Source organism: Myodes glareolus, chromosome 2 (assembly GCF_982192425.1).
Source record: "Myodes glareolus chromosome 2, mMyoGla1.1, whole genome shotgun sequence".
NCBI classification, from domain to species: Eukaryota; Metazoa; Chordata; class Mammalia; order Rodentia; family Cricetidae; genus Myodes; species Myodes glareolus.
In genome coordinates, this window is record NC_142027.1 from 83034589 (window position 1) to 83056926 (window position 22338).

Consider the following 22338-nt stretch of genomic DNA (forward strand, 5'->3'; position numbering starts at 1 on the left):
CGGGATTAACACACAATACAACTTCAGGTTCTGCAGACAAGCCTTTATTCCACTTTCTCACACAGTATATATAGCTCTCAGCAGGTGAGGCTGAGCCAGCAAAAACAGGAAGATCATCACCACAACTCACATGGCTTAGGGGTAAACATCCTTAAAAACATTGCTGAGAACAACAGATGGTTCCTGTTTTTGGAACAGCTAACCACAAGAGTGCAAAACAGGTCAAGTAAGGGTGTGAAAACCTGTCCTCAAGGAACCCAACAACCACTAACTACTAAATTATTGATGTAGGAGGGTCTTCTCTATTGTAATTGGAGTGGCGGGCCACTTCCCGCCACCCGGCTCCAGCTAGCTTTACCTGAAATAATGACACAGAAACTGTATTCATTTAAACAGTGTCTGGCTCATTGTCTCCAGCCCCTTACTGCCTAACTGTCACATATTGATTCAACCCATTTCTAATAATCTGTATGTCACCATGAGATCATGACTTACCTGGAAAGATTCAGCATATCTGACCTGGCAGGTTATTGGCAGCAGCTCTCTGCCTCTGCCCTCTTTTCTCCCAGCATTCTGTTCTGTCTACTCCACCTATCTAAGCTGCTGTCCTATCAAAAGGCCAAGGCAATCTTTTTATTTAACCAATGAAAGCAACAAACTATTGACATGTAATGGGTCCTGGGTAAGAGGGAAGCATTGTATGCATTTGTGTGTTAGTTCACTGGTGAGTGGGGAGCTCACAGGCTCTAATGGACAATTCTAAACCCATAGTCACACAGATGATACTAGTTAAAGTCTGTAGGACACAGAAGAAATCACAAATATGAGAAAGAGATTTTCAGGGAGGAAGTAAGACTGACAAGGGTGGGAGGGAAATAAGAAAGAGTGGGGGAAATTAGCCAGAATGCATTTTATACATTTTTGAAGTTATCAGACAACAGATTAATTAGCTAAATCAGGTAGAATATGATATCCTCGGTTGGAGTTGTAGCTCAGTTGAGAAAGTTCTGTCTTAGTACTCACAAAGCCCTAGGCTGGATCATCAACACCACAGAACAGGGTCTGGTGGTTGTTCTAATCCCTGCACTCCAGAGGTAGAGAAAGGAAGATCAGAAATTCAAGACCATTCTTGGCTACATAGCAAGTTTGAGGCTAACCTGGGCTATAGTATTAGATCCTGTATTTAAAGAAAAGTACATGGTCATATAATAAGGAATCAATAGACAGGGCTCCCTGTTTTTAATATATAATATATACAGTATTTTAACAGTTGTCCATTTTAAAACACAGTATTGTATCTACATGCACTCTATTATTTTATTCTATGGACATAAACAACATGAATGCTGCTGGTGATGTAGCTCAATGGTAGAGCACATGAGCAGCATGCATGATATCCTAGATTCAATCCCTTTAACCAGGGACAAAATCCCAAATCCAAGTTGAGGCTGCATTGGTAATTCTTTAGGTGGGTAATATTTGGCTGGCTGGTAAGCATAGACAAAGACTCCTTGTTCATTTCCCAGCCTCCCAAACCCAAAAAAATAACACAGAAACTACATTAATTATAACACTGCTTGGCCAATAGCTTAGGCTTCTTGTTAACTAACTCTTACATTTTAAATTAACCCATTTTTATTAATTTGTGTATTGTCACAGGGCTATGGCCTACTGATAAGGTTCTGGCTGATGGTTGGCATTTTAATCCTTCAGCAGCTACATAGTGTCTCTTTGACTCCACCTTCTTTCTCCCAGAATTCAGTCTAGTTTTCCCACCTAGCTCTATTTTGGTCTGCTACAGGTCAAAGCAGATCTTTATTAAACAATAATAATAAAATATATTCACAGCATACAGAGGAGAATCCCACATCACATAAGAGTGCTTACTGCCAAAATATAATGACCTGAGGTAGATCCTTGGGACTCACATGGTGGCTGAAGAAAATCAACTCCTGCAGGATGCCTTCTGACCTCCATATGTGTGTTATAGCACAGTCAAAAACACACAAAAAGTGCATTTAATAGAAAAAATTTAAAATAGTACCAAGAGCATGTGTTTTGATATATTCTCCTATGGAGAAAAACAGTGTACATTTCTTAGAATAAGTATCTGTCCTACACACTGACCAGGTTGATAACTGTTGACATAGATTCCAAGCACTCTGTTCATGTCCTGTGATGCAGGGCAGGTAGATGCCATAAAACTAAGGCCTCATACTTCCTGGTGAACCTGTTGTTTTCACACATTCAAAGGAAAAATATTGAATGAAAGGAATGTATGAGTAACCAGCAATCAGGCCTAGAAATCAGACCATCTTAGCAAGTGTGTGCTTTAGATGATGGTCTGAAGGAATTTTACAGGTCATTGGCTTCTAAAAAGAACCAGGAAGACTGAATTTAGATGAACATGTTAGCCTGTTGATGGCTGCAGGGTAACCCACTCTCCTCTAAACTTCCTCAAGGATAGTCACTGTAATTCTTCAGTTGAGAACATGGAAAGAGGTGATCCCAATCACCCACACGTTAGTTTCCTCCTGACTTTTCATCCCTCTTTCTCCCTCTGAGAGGGGATGCTTTCTGGGTCCTGGGCACAGAGAAGGTTGCATGTGCCAAGTATGAAGTAGAACAGACGGACAATCTTTACCTCCTCTCTAGAGAGAAATAGCAGCTTATAAGTCAGCATGCTGACAGGCAGCAGTAATTGTATCCAGTGAGTAATTAAGAACATTGGTAAAAATGACAAGAGTTAAAGGGGGGGAGACATATTAGAAACATCTAGGAGAGAGGGAAAAAGAGGAGTTGAGTTTTGTATAGTCAAGATATGTGATTTACACACATGAGATTGTTTAAAAGAAATAAAAGATATTCCGTTTTAAAAAATAACTGCTGCCCCCTTTGTCTCCTGAGTCCTGGGAAGACCAGCTAGCCCTGTTGCCCTGCTGAGCAGTTCTTCCCAGAGAGGTGAGTGGGTGCTAGCCTGGGCAGCCTGCCTGCCTGTCTGGGAAGGGAGCACAGCCCTCCCCCCCCTCAGCTTCTGCGGCAGGGTCTTCGGTGTTCCAAGGGACCCCTCCCCTCCCCCCACTGCTGCGGGCCCTTTGTCTCCTGAGTCCTGGGAAGACCAGCTAGCCCTGTTGCCCTGCTGAGCAGTTCTTCCCAGAGAGGGCTGAGGAGCTCTATCCAGAGAGTGCTGTGAAGTCCTACCCAGAGAGTGCTGAGGAGTTCTATCCAGAAAGTGCTGAGGAGTTCCATCCAGAGTGGAAGAAATGGGCAGGCGCCAATGCAAGAATTCCTCCAACAACCTGAAAGGCAACATGACACCGCCAGAATCCAGGGAGCTCGAAACTAGAAGAATTGAACACCCTACGCCAGAAGAAATAGAAGAAATTGACTCTAAGCGCTTCTTTATGAAAATAATAGAGGAAATTAAACAGGAGGTGAAAATCTGCCGTAAAGAAATGGAAGATAAGTATAACAAAAAAATTGAGGAAATGAGTAAAGAAATGGAAGAGAAATATACCAAAAAGTTTGAAGAAATGAGTAAATCCGTAAATGAAATTCTGGGAAACCAAGAAAAAACAATCAAACAGGTAATAGAAACAGTTCAAGATTTGAAAACTGAAATGGAGTCAATGAAGAAATCACAAACCGAGGGCTGGCTGGCTATGGAAAATCTGGGTAAACGAACAGAGACTTCAGAAACAAGCTTAACCAATAGAATACAAGAGATAGAAGAAAGAATCTCAGACTCTGAGGACACCATAGAGAAATTAAACACTCTGTCCAAAGAAAACAGCAAATCCAACAAATTCTCATCACAAAACATTCAGGAACTGTGGGACACAATAAAAAAACCAAATCTAAGAATAATAGGAGTAGAAGAAGGAGAAGAATTGCATTTCAAAGGTCCAGAAAATATACTCAACAAAATTATAGAAGAAAACTTTCCCATCCTAAAGAACGATATTCCTATGAAGGTTCAAGAAGCATACAGAACACCGAATAGACTGGATCAGAAAAAAACATCCCCTCGTCATATAGTAATCAAAACACAAAGCATTCAGACTAAAGAAAGGATATTGAAAGCTGCAAAGGAAAAAGGTCAAGTAACTTATAAAGGTAAACCTATCAGACTTACACCAGACTTCTCTATGGAAACCATGAAAGCCAGAAGGTCCTGGATAGAGGTACTGCAGAAACTAAGAGACAATGGATGCAAACCCAGACTACTTTACCCAGCCAAGCTATTGTTCACTATCAACGGAGAAAACAAAATATTCCAGGATAAAAATAAATTTAAACAATACGTAGCTACTAATCCAGCCTTACAGAGAATACTAGAAGGAAAATCACAACCCAAGGAATCCAACATTCCCAACACTGCCTACATTAACTCAGACATTTAGCGACCCTCCACAAGCACAACTCAAAGAAGGAAAACACATACACGCTACTACCCAAAAAAATGACCGGAGTCATCGATCACTGGTCATTAATATCACTTAATATCAATGGTCTCAACTCACCTATAAAGAGGCACAGACTTAGAGATTGGATACGAAAACAGGATCCAACAATCTGCTGTCTACAAGAAACACACCTCAACCACAAAGACAGACACCTACTCAGAGTAAAGGGTTGGGAAAAGGTTTTCCAAGCAAATGGACCTAAGAAACAAGCGGGTGTGGCCATTCTAATATCTAACAAAATCGACTTCAAACTAAAATCAATCAGAAGAGATGGAGATGGACATTTCATACTCATAACAGGAACAATTCATCAGGAAGAAGTCTCAATCTTGAATATCTATGCCCCTAATAGAAAGGCACCCACATATGTAAAAGAAACTCTTCTAGAACTCAAGGCAGTCATCAAACCACACACACTAATAGTAGGAGACTTCAACACTCCTCTCTCACCAATGGACAGGTCAATCAGACAGAAACCTAACAGAGAAATAAGAGATTTACTGGAGGTACTGAATCAAATGGGCTTAACAGACATCTATAGAACACTCCACCCAAATAGGAAAGAGTATACCTTCTTCTCTGCAGCCCATGGAACCTTCTCGAAAATTGACCACATACTTGGTAACAAAGCAAACTTCCACAGATACAAAAAAATATTAGTGACCACCTGTGTCTTGTCAGATCACCATGGATTAAAATTAGAATTCAACAACAATGGTACCCCCATGAAGCCAACAAACTCATGGAAGTTGAACAGTCAACTACTAAATCACCCCTGGGTCAAGGAAGAAATAAAGAAAGAAATTAAAGTCTTCCTTGAATATAATGAAAACAAAGACACAACGTATTCAAACCTATGGGACACAATGAAAGCAGTGCTAAGAGGAAAGTTCATAGCACTAAGTGCCCACCTAAAGAAAACAGAGAAAGCACACATTGGAGACTTAACAACACACTTGAAAGCTCTAGAAAAAAAAGAAGCTGATTTACCCAGGAGGAGTAGAAGACTGGAAATAATCAAACTGAGGGCTGAAATCAACAAAATAGAAACACAGAAAACAATTCAAAGAATCAATGAAGCAAAAAGCTGGTTCTTGGAGAAAATTAACAAGATTGACAAACCCCTATCCAAACTAATCAAACGGCAGAGAGAGAACTTGCAAATTAATAGGATCAGAAATGAAAAGGGGGACATAACCACAGACACAGAGGAAATACAGAGAATCATTAGATCTTACTACGAAAGTTTATATGCCACAAAGTTTGAAAATGTAAAAGAAATGGACATTTTTTTAGATAAGTACCATATACCAAAGTTGAACCAAGACCAGGTGAACAATCTAAATAGACCTGTTAGTCGTGAAGAACTAGAAGCTGTTATCAAAAATCTCCCTACCAAAAAAAGCCCAGGACCAGATGGTTTCAATGCAGAATTCTACCAGAACTTCCAGGAAGAGCTAATACCTATACTCCTTAATGTATTCCACAATATAGAAAAAGAAAAGTCACTGCCAAACTCCTTTTATGAAGCTACAGTCACCCTAATACCAAAACCACACAAAGACACAACCAAGAAAGAGAATTACAGGCCAATCTCACTCATGAACATCGACGCGAAAATTCTCAATAAAATACTGGCAAACCGAATCCAAGAACACATTAGAAAAATCATCCATTATGATCAAGTAGGCTTCATCCCAGAGATGCAGGGATGGTTCAACATACGCAAATCTATCAATGTAATCCATCATATAAATAAACGGAAAGAAAAAAATCATATGATCATTTCATTGGATGCTGAAAAAGCGTTTGACAAAATTCAACACCCTTTTATGATAAAGGTGTTGGAGAGACTGGGGATACAAGGATCATACCTAAATATAATAAAAGCAATATACAGCAAGCCGACAGCTAACATCAAATTGAATGGAGAGAAACTCAAAGCCTTTCCACTAAAATCAGGAACACGACAAGGCTGTCCACTCTCTCCATACCTCTTCAATATAGTGCTTGAAGTTCTAGCAATAGCAATAAGACAACATAAGGGGATCAAGGGGATTCGAATTGGAAAGGATGAAGTGAAACTTTCGTTATTTGCAGACGATATGATAGTGTACATAAGCGACCCCAAAAACTCTACCAAAGAACTCCTACAGCTGATAAACACCTTTAGTAACGTGGCAGGATACAAGATCAACTCCAAAAAATCAGTGGCACTCCTATACACAAAGGATAAAGAAACGGAGAGGGAAATCAGAGAAACATCACCTTTTACGATAGCCACAAACACCATAAAATATCTTGGGGTTACTCTAACCAAGGATGTGAAAGACCTATTTGACAAGAACTTTAAGCCTTTGAAAAGAGAAATTGAGGAGGATACCAGAAAATGGAAAGACCTCCCCTGCTCTTGGATTGGGAGAATCAACATAGTAAAAATGGCAATTCTACCAAAAGCAATCTACAGATTCAATGCAATCCCCATCAAAATCCCATCAAACTTCTTCACAGACCTTGAGAGAACAATAATTAAGTTTATATGGAAAAACAAAAAACCCAGGATAGCCAAAACAATCTTATACAATAAAGGAACTTCTGGAGGCATTACTATCCCTGACTTCAAACTCTATTACAGAGCTACAGTATTGAAAACAGCTTGGTATTGGCATAAGAACAGAGAAGTCGACCTATGGAATCGAATAGAAGACCCAGATACTAACCCTCAAACCTACGAACACCTAATTTTTGACAAGGGAGCTAAAGGTATACAATGGAAGAAGGAAAGCGTCTTTAACAAATGGTGCTGGCATAACTGGATGTCAACCTGTAGAAGAATGAAAATAGATCCATATCTATCACCTTGCACAAAACTCAAGTCCAAATGGATTAAAGACATCAACATCAACCTGTCCACTTTGAGCCTGATAGAAGAGAAAGTGGGAAGTAGTCTACAAGATATAGGCACAGGAGGCCACTTCCTAAGTAGGACCCCAGCAGCACAGACAATAAGAGAAACAATGAATAAATGGGACCTGCTGAAACTGAGAAGCTTCTGTAAAGCAAAGGACACTGTCAGTAAGACAAAAAGGCTGCCTTCTGACTGGGAGAAGATCTTCACCAACCCCTCATCAGACAAAGGTCTGATCTCCAGAATATACAAAGAACTCAAGAAACTAGACACTAAAACTCTAATTAACCCAATTAAAAAATGGGGTACTGAACTGAACAGAGAATTCACAACAGATGAACTTCGAATGGCCAGAAGACACTTAAGGTCATGCTCAACCTCCTTAGTGATCAGGGAAATGCAAATCAAAACCACTTTGAGATACCATCTTACACCTGTCAGAATAGCTAAAGTTAAAAACACCAATGATAACCTATGCTGGAGGGGATGTGGAATGAGGGGAACACTCATCCATTGTTGGTGGGAATGCAAACTTGTGCAGCCACTTTGGAAATCAGTGTGGAGGTTTCTCAGGAAACTGGGAGTCAACCTCCCTCAGGACCCAGCAATTCCTCTCTTGGGAATATACCCTAGAGATGCCCAAACATACTACAAAAGCGTTTGTTCAACTATGTTCATAGCAGCACTATTTGTAATAGCCAGAACCTGGAAACAGCCTAGGTGCCCCTCAATAGAAGAATGGTTAAAAAAGGTGTGGAACATATACACATTAGAGTTTTACTCAGCGGTAAAAAATAATGACATCTTGAATTTTGCATGCAAATGGATGGACATAGAAAACGCTTTACTGAGTGAGGTAAGCCAGACCCAAAAAGAGGAACACGGTATGTATTCACTCATAAGTGGATTCTAGCCATAATTAAAGGTCTTTGAGCCTATTATTCGTGATCCTAGTGAAGCTAAATAAGAAGACGAACCTGATGAAGATTATTTACCTATCCGCCAGGAGGTAGGAAATAGTCAAGAGTCCCAGGTAACCTTGGGTGCATGGGGGGGGGTGGGAGGGTTGATGGAAGGGGAGAGGGTTAGAGAGAAGGGAGTAGGGGAGGAATGGAGAAAGCTCGGTTGACCGGGATGGGGGGAAGGGAGGAAGGATGAATGTGGGATCAGGGAAGAATATATTTCAACTAAGGGAGTCATATTAGAGTTTACAGGAAACTTGATTATATATGGGATCCCAGGTCCAAGGAGAGATCCCCAGATTGTTCTCGGGACAGAGGAGGGGGTGCCTGAACCGGCCTTGGCCCGTGACCATACTGATGAATATTTTGCTTATCACCATAGATCCCTCATCTGGCGTTGGATGACGATACAGATGGAGGCCCGCGTTGGAGCACCGAACTGAGCCCCCCAAGATCCAAACGAGGAGCAAAAGGAGGAAGAAAATGACGAAGGACTGCGAGGGATACTATCACCCACTGATACAAGGGGTCGGATCTAATGAGAGTTTACCAAGGCCAGATGGACCGTGACTGAACGAGCATGTGATCCAACCAGATTCTCTGAATGTGGCCGGATTTTCTGAATGTGGCTGGCCTGCAGTCTTTCCGAGAAGCCATTGACAATGACACTGGGACTGGTTTCCTCTGCATATACTGGATTTTTGGGATCCAGTCTGTTTGGATGCTCACCTTCCTGGACCTGGAGTGAGGGGGGAGGAACTTGGACTTCCCACAGGGCAGGAGACCCTGACTTCCCTTGGGGACAAAGAGGGAGGAGGAGAGGGAGGGGGGGAGTGGGAGGGCGTTGGGAGGAGGGGCGTAAATGGAAACTTTTTATAATTTAATAAAATTACAAAAAAAAAGAAAAAAAAAGAAAAAAAAATAACTGCTGGTTCTGGAGATGTGGCTAAGCAGTTCACAGTGCTTGCTTCTCTTTCAGAGGTCCTGAATTTGATTCCCTGCACTCACATTGAATAGCTTAGAAATGCCTGTAAATCTGTCTCCAAAGACATACAGAAACAAGTGGCATATACACCCCTACACACCCATTCCCCCACCCCCACACACAAATATACATACACAGTGTGTGAGAGTTAATTTTCAATGAAAAATATCTGTTGAATTACAAATTTTGATAGGGACAATGCAGTTAAACAATCTTGAGCTGAATATCTCAGTAGGATTTAATATTCATGAGTATTTCTTAATTTTGTTGTCCTCTGGAAAAAAAGTGAATGTAAGACATGAAGATTAGCAAGTGTATATGGTATCTGGTATTCCTAGACTTGTGCCTTCATGCCTGTAAAAGAGAAATGAAAAGAATTAACCTGAGAAGTCTAAATGCCTGCTAATCATAATCAACATCTTTTTGATAGGGCTAGCCTCTCTTAACTTCTCCCCACATTGATGTATTTCTGACACTCATTTCTTTCTCATTACTCTGGTTTTACTTATCACTTAGGATTTCCCAAGTCCTCAGAGCCCACGAGGATCCAAGAGTTCCTGAAGCACTATGAAAGAAGAAGACTCTAGATAAGTCACCCACCATTGTGACTTTGAGGCCTAAAAGTTACAATAATTTCTCAACTGGAGTATAGTGTGGAAGATCATTCAACCACAGGTCCATGTGCACATAAGCACCCTATAATAAGAAATATCAGACGGTGATTGCTAATGTTTACTGTTTTAAGCACTTTGGCCATAATAGCTGATTTCACCCAACCTTCAACCCTGAGGATTGCTCTATCACAAGCGAATAAACTTTGTTCCACATGATAAAAGACCCATTTCAGGTTATATAATTAATCTCTAATTCAACAAGGATCCAAGAGATCATGTAGTTGTACAGCTGAAAGTCTCCATCTCTTTTATTTGCCAATTTAAATTAAAATAAAATTGCATCATCTTCCTTTCTCTCCTCCTTCAAAATACTCCCATGCCCCCATTGTTACACATATATGAGCATAAATACATAAAAACAACCTGTTGAGTCCATTTAAGGTGGCTTGTTTGAAGCTTTCAAGGCTCACCATTTGGTTTTGTACAATCAATTAAGGGACTCATTCCTAGGGAAGACATCATCTTTCAGCAGTTATTAATTGGCTGTGTAGCTAATCATCTAGGGGTCAGGGCTTGTGACATGATTTTCCCCATTCATATAAGTGTACCTTTGGTGTTACCAATGTGTTCAGATCTTGTTTATGTCACCATATTGTTGCTGTTTCATGTATGTGGCTTTCCTACCATTTCTAGGAGACACCATCTCATAGCAGACTTTCTAGTCCTTTGACTCTTACAATACTACTCTCTCTTCTTCCTCAATCTGACTCTGCTTACTTTATCTTTATATCTCTTTGAGCCAGGTTTTACTCTGTTAAACCATTGGCAGAAAGCAGCTTCTTTATTAACCAATAAAAGCAAACATAGATAGAAGGACTTTCCACACTACACACACACACACATACACACACACACACACACACACACACACACACACACAAATGAACAAAAAAATTCTAAGCAAAATAATAGCAAACCAAACCCAGTAACAGTGGTCCAAAGATGACACTCTGTGATAAGCTGGACTCAACCCAAACAAAAGTGTGCTTAGCACAGAAAAAACTGTGAATATCTGCTGTCAAATTCAAAGTAAAAGGCAACATTTCATGCTGAAAAGTTAGCTTAGGGGCTAAAGTCACTTGTCTCTGAACCTTACAATCTGAGTTCAATTCCCAGCACCCATCAGATGGAATGAGGGAATGGATTCCCTCAGGCTGTCTTTGGTCTCCACAGCCCACACATATATGCAATCACTCATAAATATGTAAGTATAAAGTAAATGTGATTGTAAAGAACACACAGAGCTGTAGAGATGACTCAGCACATAGAGCATTTGCTTGTGATACAGATAACCTGAATTGGGATGTCAACAGCCATGACTCATGGCTCATACATATGTTCACACCAGTTCTAGTGGAACTCAAATGACCTTTACAGGCACTGCTCTTTCTCTCTCTCTCTTACACACACACACACACACACACACACACACACACACACACACACTTGTAACTCATGCGCAATCACACACATAAACTCATGCATGAATGCACACACAGGGAACACAGTACACACACAGAGCACATACACATTCAATCTCACTTATACTTGCTAGTCATGATTCATTAAAAAAGAATAAAAATAAATATCTCTCTAGAAGATCTGTAAATAATATAATAGTATACAAGCAATTAAACTGTTATATCTCCTCAACCTAAAAAACTATCCTCAAAATATAAAGAAAACATTCTTTATTCATTTATTGAGAATTTTATGATGAGTATTGTATTTACATCAATTCCATCTTACTGTCTCGTCCCTCCAAGTCCTGCAATTACTCCTCCCCCTCTCAACTCCATGACTTCATCCTGCTATACTCACTTAATGTTGCTAGTGTTTGCATCAGTTTAGGGATGATCACTTTCAGGTTTGTCAACTCACAGTCCACAAATCACATGCAGTCAATGGTAACTCTGAATTTAGCCCACCAATCACAAACTTATTTAAAACTTTATAAGTTTAGGGTTTGGGGGAAAAATTTCTTGTAATTCAAGTTTTGGTTTGAATGTATGGATTTTGTAGATGAACATGTCAAACAACATCAAAAATTTGGACTCCAATGCACCATTTGATATTTTCACCATTAACATAACCAACTTGTTTCTCTGGATCTCTCCTACTTGAAACTTTTTGAAACTAGCCCATCATTTTTAACAGAAAGGCTTTCAGTTGACTTTGCTTTCAATGTTTGTCTCCATTTTGCAAGTCCATCGTGTCATGCCAGAGCAATCGTGCAACAAAGTTAGAAAAATCACTGAAGAAAGTAAACATTTGCTCTACTTCCCTATTCTGCTTGAACTCAACAAATATCAAGGCAGCAAGGGGGCAAGAAAATGAGTGTGAGTGTATCCAGAAGGTCATTTACCCAGGGTTCATGAGTTAAAGCACTAGACAATTAATTGAGACAAGGAATTTCTTGGTAATTAGCAAGCAGAAATACTCAGACATAGAAAGTCAACAAACACCAATCACGTGTTATACTTTCTTTAAACTACATTTACTTGTTTATTGGAGAGTCATCCCATGATGCATGTGTAGGTCAGAAAACAATGTTCAAGAGTTATTTCTTGACTTTCACTATGTGATCCCCAGAGACAGATCAAGTCCCTAAGTTTGGCAGCAATTGTCTTTTCCCAAACTTTTTAGTACAACAAAATTGCACAATAACATAGCTCTCCTAGGTAGCTGTATTAATTAGGGTTTCTATAGTTGTGCAGAGAAACCATGAACACAGCAATTTGTAAAAAGGAAAATCATGTAATTGTGGTAGCTTATATTTTCAGAGGTTTAATCCATTTTCATCATGGTGTAACATGGTTTTCTTCAGGCAGATTTGGTGCTAGAGTTGAAAATGAGATTCCTGCATCTTAAATTTCAAGCAACAAGAAATGGTCTGTATCATTGAGTGTGGCTTGAGCATATTTGAGCCTCAAATCTCACCTCTACAGTGATAGACTTCCTCCAACAAGACCCCACCTGTCTCAAAAGTGTATCCCACTGCAAGATGTCTTCAAAGGAACCAGAAGCTTATGGAAGGCACAAATAAGAGTATCTGAAGTGCCCTGAGAGTGTCAGGGGTTATCAGCATGTACCTCCACCTGGTCATTGTGGAATAGTAGCCCAGAAGATAAATTAAGAAGGCATCTCATGGCTGTGGGAATAGGTCAGTTTAATTAAATATGTTATCTTGGTTCATTTTATGTTGATCTCACAAGTTATTTTAGACTGGTGACTTATTTATAAAGAGCATAGAGGATTAGTGACTATCACCAAGATGTGATAATGGCACAGGGAAGGCATTCAATAGAGCATAAATGGAGAAGACAGACTTCAAAAAGAGAAGGAAAGGGATACCTATGGGAAATGACACAAGGATATTTTAGTTGCCATTCATAGATAAAATTTACCCCACTGAAAATAGGAATTAAGACAGGAGAAGGAAGAAAGGATCTGTGCATAATGACAGAAGGTCATATGGGCTGTGACTCATGTGAAAAAATAGTGTTTGTTTCTCTTGAGAACGAGGGAAAAAAAGAAGACATGAAAAACATTCTCTGTAGTGAAAATATATTATAACCCAGTATTATGAGATTGGCTCAGCATCATGCATGGAGACAAACATCACTATGGGTGTAGAAATTTACTTCCTCCCATTTTATTTTTGTTCTTGGTTTGTTTGAGGAAAAGAGTCTGTTGGTTTTCTTCTTCTCTTTTATTACTTTTTTTTTAAAAAGAAAACTACCATTTTTCATTTTCGAAACCAATTCCAATTCCCTCTCCATCCCCACCTCCCATTCCCTTCACCCTCCCACCACCCCAACTGCCATCCATTCCTCAAATAGGATAAGGCACATTGCTTTGAGGAGAACCAAGGTCCCCCTACTATATCTAGGCTGAGCAAGATATTCATCCAATGAAGACGTGTTTACAAAATTCAGTGGTTTGAAAGGTCCGTCTGTCTATGCGTTGCTTTGATTAGATAATAAATAAAGAAACTGGCTTGGCATATAGCATGGGAGGAGGAAGGTGTAGTTAGAGAGAAGCCATAGAACAGCCAGAGATAGACACTGGGATCTTTACCCAGTAAGCCACAGCAACGTGACAATATATAGATTAATAGAAATGGGTTAAATTAATATAAAAGTTGGCTAATAAGAAGCCAGAGCTAATGGTTTAATTAATACAGTTTTTCTGTGATTCTTTCATGGATGAGCAGCCTCCCTACACCAAGTAATAGAAGGAAAACTCCAACCCAAGTAAGTTAGCTGTATTCACAAAAATGCAGATAATAAATGATCTCACAGCAGCAAATCCCAGAGAAGGCAAAAAATATACACAATAACATCATCAACAACAAAATCTAAAAATAACAAGAACAAACAATCAGTAGTCATTAACATCCCTTAATATAAATGGACTCAATTCACCTTTAAAAGGAAACAGGCTAACAGATTGGATATGAAAACAGAATGCATCCTTTTGCTGCATACAAGAAGCACACCTCAACCTCAAAGACACATCACCTCAAAATAAAGGGTTGGGAAAAAGTTTCCAATCAAACGAACCTAAGACACAAACTGGTGTAGCTCTCTTAATATCTAATAAAATAGATTTCAAACTAAAATCAATCAAAAGAGGCAAAGAAAGATATTTCATATTAGTTACAGGAAAAATCTCTCATGAGGAAGTCTCAGTACTGAATGTCTATGTTCAAAACACCCTTATATATAAAAGAAACACTACTAAAATTTAAATCACACATTAAACCCCACACATTAGTATTGGGAAACTTCAACACCCCACTCTCACCACTGGACAGAGAAATAAAGAAACTAACAGATGTTATGACACAAATGAACTTAACAAACATCTATGGAACATTACATCCAAAACATAAAAGAATATAACTTTTCAGCACCCCATAGAACCTTCAAAAATTGATCATATATTAGATAATAAAGCAAACCTCAACAGATACAATAATATTGGAATAACACTATGTAACTCATTGGATCACCATGGACTATAATTAAAATTCAACAGCAACACTAATTCCAGAAAGCCCACAAACACATGGAATTAAACAATTCTCATCTGAATCATCAATGGGTCAAGAAAGAAATAAAGGGAGAAATTAAAGACTTCCTAAAATTCAATGAAAATGACCACACAACATACCCAAATTTAGCGGACACAATGAAAGCAGTGTAAATAGGAAAGTTCAGAGCACTAAATGCCTTCATAAATAAGCTGGAAAAATACCACACCAGTGAGTTAACACAACATTTGAAAACTTTAGAACAAAAGGAAGCAAACTTACCTAAGAGAAGTGGATGGCAGGAAATAATTAAATTGAGAGCAGAAATCAATAAAAATAGAAATAATACAAAGAATCAATGAAACAAAGAGTTGGTTCTTCAAGAAAACCAACAAAATAGACAAAACTTTATCCAGTGTAAAATCTAAAAGACAGAGACAGAATATCCAAATTAAAAAAATCAGAAATAAAAAGGGGAACATAACAACAGACATGGAGGAAATACAGAAAATCACCAGGTCATATTTCTAAAACCTGTACTCCACAAAATTAGAAAACTTAAAGGAAAGGGACAACATTTGGATAAATATCAATTACCAAAATTAAATCAAGACCAGAAAAGCAAATTAAATAGAGCTATAAATGCTAAATAAATAGATACAGTAATTAAAATCTCCCAACCAAAAAAAAGCTCAGTGCCAGATTGTTTCAGAGCAGAATTCTACAAGATTTTCAAAGAATAAGTAATACCAATACTCCTCAAATTGTTTCACAGAATAAAAACAGAAGGAACAATATCAAACTCTTTCTATGAGGTTACAATTAAACTGATACCCAAACTACACAGAGATATTACTAAGAAAGATTATTACAGACCAGTTTCACTCATGAACATTGATGTAAAAATACTAAATAAAATGCTGGCAAATTGAATCCAAGAACACACCAGAACCATCATCCATTGTGATCAAGCTAGCTTCATCCCAGAGATGCAGGGATAGCTCAACATAAGAAAATCTGTCAGTGTAATCCACCATATAAAGAAACTGAAAACAAAACAAAACACATGATCATCTCACTAGATGCTGGAAAGAGTCTTTAACAAAGTGCAATATCCCTTCATGATAAAGGTCTTGTAGAGAGCAGGGATACAAGGACCATAGTGAAGGCAATATACAGCAACCCAACAGCAAACATCAATTTAAATATGGAAAAAAATCAAAGCAATCCCACTGAAATTAGGAACAAGACAAGGTTTTCCACTCTCTATGGACATATATCTATATCTATTCATTATAGTACTTGAGGTCCTAACTAGAACAATAAGTCAACAAAAGGAAGTCAAGGAGATACTAAAAAAAGTCAGACCTTCACTATTTGCTGATGGTATGATAGTTTACATAAGCCACCCCCAAAATTCTACCAAGGTACTTCTACAACTCATAAACACCTTTAGTAATGTAGCAAGATAAAAGATAAACTCAAAAAAAATCAGTAGCCATCCTTTACACAGATGATAAATTGACTGAGAAAGTAATCAGAGAAACACCAGCCTTCACAATAGCCACAAATAGCATAAAATATCTTGTAGCAACTATGACTAAATAAGTGGAAGACCTGAAAGAAGCCTTTATGAGACTCTTTGTCTTTGTAATTGTTTTGAGCATCCATCATCAACTTAAGCAAAACCACTGGGTCCTGGAAACAAAGATAAGTTGCTAAAATATAAGGTCACTGGTGAGGTCTCAGATCTGAAGAGGATCAGGAGTGCAGAATCTTAACCTCTTTTCTGCAAATGTAGCTCCTTTATATTCTCAAATGTGAGTAGAGTGGCTCGAAGCATTAGTGGCTAAACCAGGAAGCAATCTAGCTTCCATATCTACCACTTTTACAATGAATTGCAATAGATACAATTTTAAACTATAGCATTGATTTCTTTTAAAAAAATGTTTTGAAGGAGATGAAAATAGTATTTCTCTTTTAAAATCATTTTATATATTCTTAGAGAATTTTATACATGTGTATAAGAAGATATAGTCATATTCTTCCTATCATTTCCTCCATTCAATTTCTTTTATATCCTTTGTGAATTTTTTTCTCCAAACTTCATGATCTCTCTTTGTTTTTAATAATTCACTGAGTCCAAGTAATTCAGCCCATATGTGCCTGACTGTGGCGTCATCCACTGGTGCATGGGAAACCTATTGGGGACCACACCTTTCCCCTGCAGCCAACAACAGTCAATAGTTTTTCAATAAGGTTTAGGACGTAAAGAGTCCTTTCTCATCTATGGTGTAGATTTGGCCGTACTGATCTTGGGTAGGTCTTGAGACTTTCCAGTTTCTAAAATTACAATCCTTATGCAGGGCACACTTGTTTTTTTTCCTATTGCTAAGGATTAATTCTCAATCAGCTTTTCAAAACTCCAGTGCCTTCTCTCCAAGGTGTACTGATTCTCTCTCTCTCTCTCTCTCTCTCTCTCTCTTATCTTTTTTATCTACCTTTATGACAGGTGAAGGGAACAAACTGTTCACATGTTCACAGCCCAGCCCATTATCAAACCCTAGATTTCTCATGAGACTACCACTTTTTTATTTCCTGCTTAGAATCCAGGCAGTTTTTCTTCATTCTATTTAATTTGTTTTTTGAAAAATGCTATTGAATCCTTTGGGAACAGAGAGACATTTAACATTTCATATATTGGGGTGAGGGACGGAAGGAGTACTGGAAAGGAGAGATGAATATCTCCGACAGATGAATATCTCCACTCTGTTGCGCCTTTCCTTATCCCCTCCCGCAGGGTCTGCGGCCACCATGGTGTATTAGAGGCAGCAGTGCCTGCAGCAGCGTTGGCCTTTGCAGCGGCGGCAGCAGCACCAGGCTCTGCAGCGGCAGCCCCCACCGGCTTAAGCCATGGCGTTCTTCACGGAATCCAGCAGCAGCGTTGCTGTAACGGACAAAGATACCTTCGATTTAAGTACACTCTTCGATTCCAACAAAGCCCTACAACATGACCGAGATGAGCTTCTTGAACAGCGAAATGTTGGCGGGGGACTTGATGTCCCCCTTCGACCAGTCGGGTTTGGGGGCTGAAGAAAGCCTAGGTCTTTTAGATGACTACCTGGAGGTGGCCAAGCACTTCAAACCTCATGGGTTCTCCAGCGACAAGGCTAAGGCGGGCTCCTCCGAATCGCTGGCTGTGGATGGGTTGGTCAGTGCCTCAGACACCGGCAAGGAGGATGCTTTCTCCGGAACAGATTGGATGTTGGAGAAAATGGATCTTAAAGAGTTTGACTTCGATGCTCTGTTTCGTTTTGATGACCTGGAAACCATGCCAGATGAGCTTTTGACCACGTTGGATGATGACACATGTGATATCTTTGCCCCTCTAGTCCAAGAGACTAATAAGGAGCCCATGACAGTGAACCCAATTGGCCATCTCCCAGAAAGTGCAACAAAAATCGACCAGGTTGCCCCCTTTGCATTCTTGCAGCCTTTTCCCTGTTCCCCAGGGGTCCTGTCTTCCACTGCAGATCATTCCTTCAGTTTAGAGCTAGGCAGTGAAGTTGATATCTCTGAAGGAGACAGGAAGCCTGACTCTGCTGCTTATATTACTGTAATCCCTCAGTGTGTAAAGGATGAAGACACCCCCTCAGATAATGACAGTGGTATCTGTATGAGCCCTGAGTCCTACCTGGGCTCTCCCCAGCATAGCCCTTCCACCTCCAGGGGATCACCAAACATTGTTCCCTCTCCGGGTGTTCCCCGTGGGTCTCCCCGACCTAAACCTTATGACCCCCCAGGAGTTACTTTGACAGCTAAGGTGAAAATTGAAAAGTTGGATAAGAAGCTGAAAAAAATGGAGCAAAACAAGACAGCAGCCACTAGATACCGTCAGAAGAAGCGGGCTGAGCAGGAAGCCCTCACTGGCGAGTGTAAGGAGCTAGAAAAGAAGAACGAAGCCCTGAAAGAGAAGGCAGATTCTCTTGCCAAAGAGATCCAGTATCTAAAAGATTTGATAGAAGAGGTCCGTAAGGCAAGGGAGAAGAAGAGAATTCCCTAGTAGGGTAGCCGGGTGCGTTGTGCCTGTACATAGTCTTGTGCTGAAGCTGTGTTTGCATAATAAATTATTTTGTAGTAAAGTAAAAAAAAAACAAAATAAATTTTAGTGGAAATACAAGTTTCAGTTAGAAAAATAATGAAGCAATCCAAATAATAAGTCACCAGTGTCTCCACCCAACCTTTCTCTATGTGAGCGTGCTCACTCTGGGTCAGCACCATAATGCTTTTTCTGAACTATGGGGTAGACTCTCTTGGATTTAACTCTGCTCCTGTAGTTTCTGTGAAAACAAAATACAGTCAGAGGCCATTGTCATGTTTAAAAGTAAAGGGTCTTGCAGAAAAACCTAACAACCTGAGTTTGATCCCTACATCCCACATTGTGGAAGGAAAGAACCAACTAATGTAAGTCATCTTCTGATCTACACATGCCAAATAAACACCAAGATGTGTATACACAGGCAAATAAATCAATAAATTTCTTTTTATGCTAATGAATGAATAAATAAATAGTAAAGAAAGAAGAGCCAAGACAGCATTTGTTTCTCAATTGGCATAAAAAGATCTTTGGAAAGTCAGAGGTTTGTGCAAATTATTCAGTTCACTCTTATTAAATAGAGAATAGATCAAAGAAATCCAGCAGGACGTTGGAAAATTTGTTGACATATAATTTCATTTGTGAAGTGCTTGCCTAGTAAGTGTGAGATCTTGGGATCTCCACCAACCAGCAAAAGAATAGAAAATGTCTTGAGGGACTATAAAATGAAGATACTCCAAGATCGTTTGCAGAAAAGACACTGTGAGATTTATGCTGTGGGATAATATTTTTGTACACTGTGAAGATGCATCTCTATTAAGGAACTTTCTTATCACAAAACATTCAGGAACTGTGGGACACAATAAAAAAACCAAATCTAAGAATAATAGGAGTAGAAGAAGGAGAAGAATTGCATTTCAAAGGTCCAGAAAATATACTCAACAAAATTATAGAAGAAAACTTTCCCATCCTAAAGAACGATATTCCTATGAAGGTTCAAGAAGCATACAGAACACCGAATAGACTGGATCAGAAAAAAACATCCCCTCGTCATATAGTAATCAAAACACAAAGCATTCAGACTAAAGAAAGGATATTGAAAGCTGCAAAGGAAAAAGGTCAAGTAACTTATAAAGGTAAACCTATCAGACTTACACCAGACTTCTCTATGGAAACCATGAAAGCCAGAAGGTCCTGGATAGAGGTACTGCAGAAACTAAGAGACAATGGATGCAAACCCAGACTACTTTACCCAGCCAAGCTATTGTTCACTATCAACGGAGAAAACAAAATATTCCAGGATAAAAATAAATTTAAACAATACGTAGCTACTAATCCAGCCTTACAGAGAATACTAGAAGGAAAATCACAACCCAAGGAATCCAACATTCCCAACACTGCCTACATTAACTCAGACATTTAGCGACCCTCCACAAGCACAACTCAAAGAAGGAAAACACATACACGCTACTACCCAAAAAAATGACCGGAGTCATCGATCACTGGTCATTAATATCACTTAATATCAATGGTCTCAACTCACCTATAAAGAGGCACAGACTTAGAGATTGGATACGAAAACAGGATCCAACATTCTGCTGTCTACAAGAAACACACCTCAACCACAAAGACAGACACCTACTCAGAGTAAAGGGTTGGGAAAAGGTTTTCCAAGCAAATGGACCTAAGAAACAAGCGGGTGTGGCCATTCTAATATCTAACAAAATCGACTTCAAACTAAAATCAATCAGAAGAGATGGAGATGGACATTTCATACTCATAACAGGAACAATTCATCAGGAAGAAGTCTCAATCTTGAATATCTATGCCCCTAATAGAAAGGCACCCACATATGTAAAAGAAACTCTTCTAGAACTCAAGGCAGTCATCAAACCACACACACTAATAGTAGGAGACTTCAACACTCCTCTCTCACCAATGGACAGGTCAATCAGACAGAAACCTAACAGAGAAATAAGAGATTTACTGGAGGTACTGAATCAAATGGACTTAACAGACATCTATAGAACACTCCACCCAAATAGGAAAGAGTATACCTTCTTCTCTGCAGCTCATGGAACCTTCTCGAAAATTGACCACATACTTGGTAACAAAGCAAACTTCCACAGATACAAAAAAATATTAGTGACCACCTGTGTCTTGTCAGATCACCATGGATTAAAATTAGAATTCAACAACAATGGTACCCCCATGAAGCCAACAAACTCATGGAAGTTGAACAGTCAACTACTAAATCACCCCTGGGTCAAGGAAGAAATAAAGAAAGAAATTAAAGTCTTCCTTGAATATAATGAAAACAAAGACACAACGTATTCAAACCTATGGGACACAATGAAAGCAGTGCTAAGAGGAAAGTTCATAGCACTAAGTGCCCACCTAAAGAAAACAGAGAAAGCACACATTGGAGACTTAACAACACACTTGAAAGCTCTAGAAAAAAAAGAAGCTGATTTACCCAGGAGGAGTAGAAGACTGGAAATAATCAAACTGAGGGCTGAAATCAAAAAAAATAGAAACACAGAAAACAATTCAAAGAATCAATGAAGCAAAAGGCTGGTTCTTGGAGAAAATTAACAAGATTGACAAACCCCTATCCAAACTAATCAAACGGCAGAGAGAGAACTTGCAAATTAATAGGATCAGAAATGAAAAGGGGGACATAACCACAGACACAGAGGAAATACAGAGAATCATTAGATCTTACTACGAAAGTTTATATGCTACAAAGTTTGAAAATGTAAAAGAAATGGACATTTTTTTAGATAAGTACCATATACCAAAGTTGAACCAAGACCAGGTGAACAATCTAAATAGACCTGTTAGTCGTGAAGAACTAGAAGCTGTTATCAAAATTCTCCCTACCAAAAAAAGCCCAGGACCAGATGGTTTCAATGCAGAATTCTACCAGAACTTCCAGGAAGAGCTAATACCTATACTCCTTAATGTATTCCACAATATAGAAAAAGAAAAGTCACTGCCAAACTCCTTTTATGAAGCCACAGTCACCCTAATACCAAAACCACACAAAGACACAACCAAGAAAGAGAATTACAGGGCAATCTCACTCATGAACATCGATGCGAAAATTCTCAATAAAATACTGGCAAACCGAATCCAAGAATACATTAGAAAAATCATCCATTATGATCAAGTAGGCTTCATCCCAGAGATGCAGGGATGGTTCAACA

The 22338-nt window shown here is 39.1% G+C and overlaps 1 protein-coding gene across 1 annotated transcript; it reads left to right on the forward strand.

Annotated features, from left to right (window-relative positions):
* The first annotated feature begins 17832 nt into the window (after window positions 1-17832).
* Window positions 17833-19145, forward strand: LOC125402128 (cyclic AMP-dependent transcription factor ATF-4). The gene has a single exon (XM_048436689.3). It carries the CDS (start codon window positions 18044-18046, stop codon window positions 19094-19096), a length of 1053 nt encoding a protein of 350 aa, XP_048292646.2. The 5' UTR covers window positions 17833-18043; the 3' UTR covers window positions 19097-19145.
* The last annotated feature ends 3193 nt before the right edge of the window (window positions 19146-22338 follow it).

What these genes read in the sequence shown, in the direction of transcription:
- LOC125402128 (XM_048436689.3), top strand. Translation starts at nt 18,044, where the DNA reads ATGACCGAGATGAGCTTCTTGAACAGCGAAATGTTGGCGGGGGACTTG.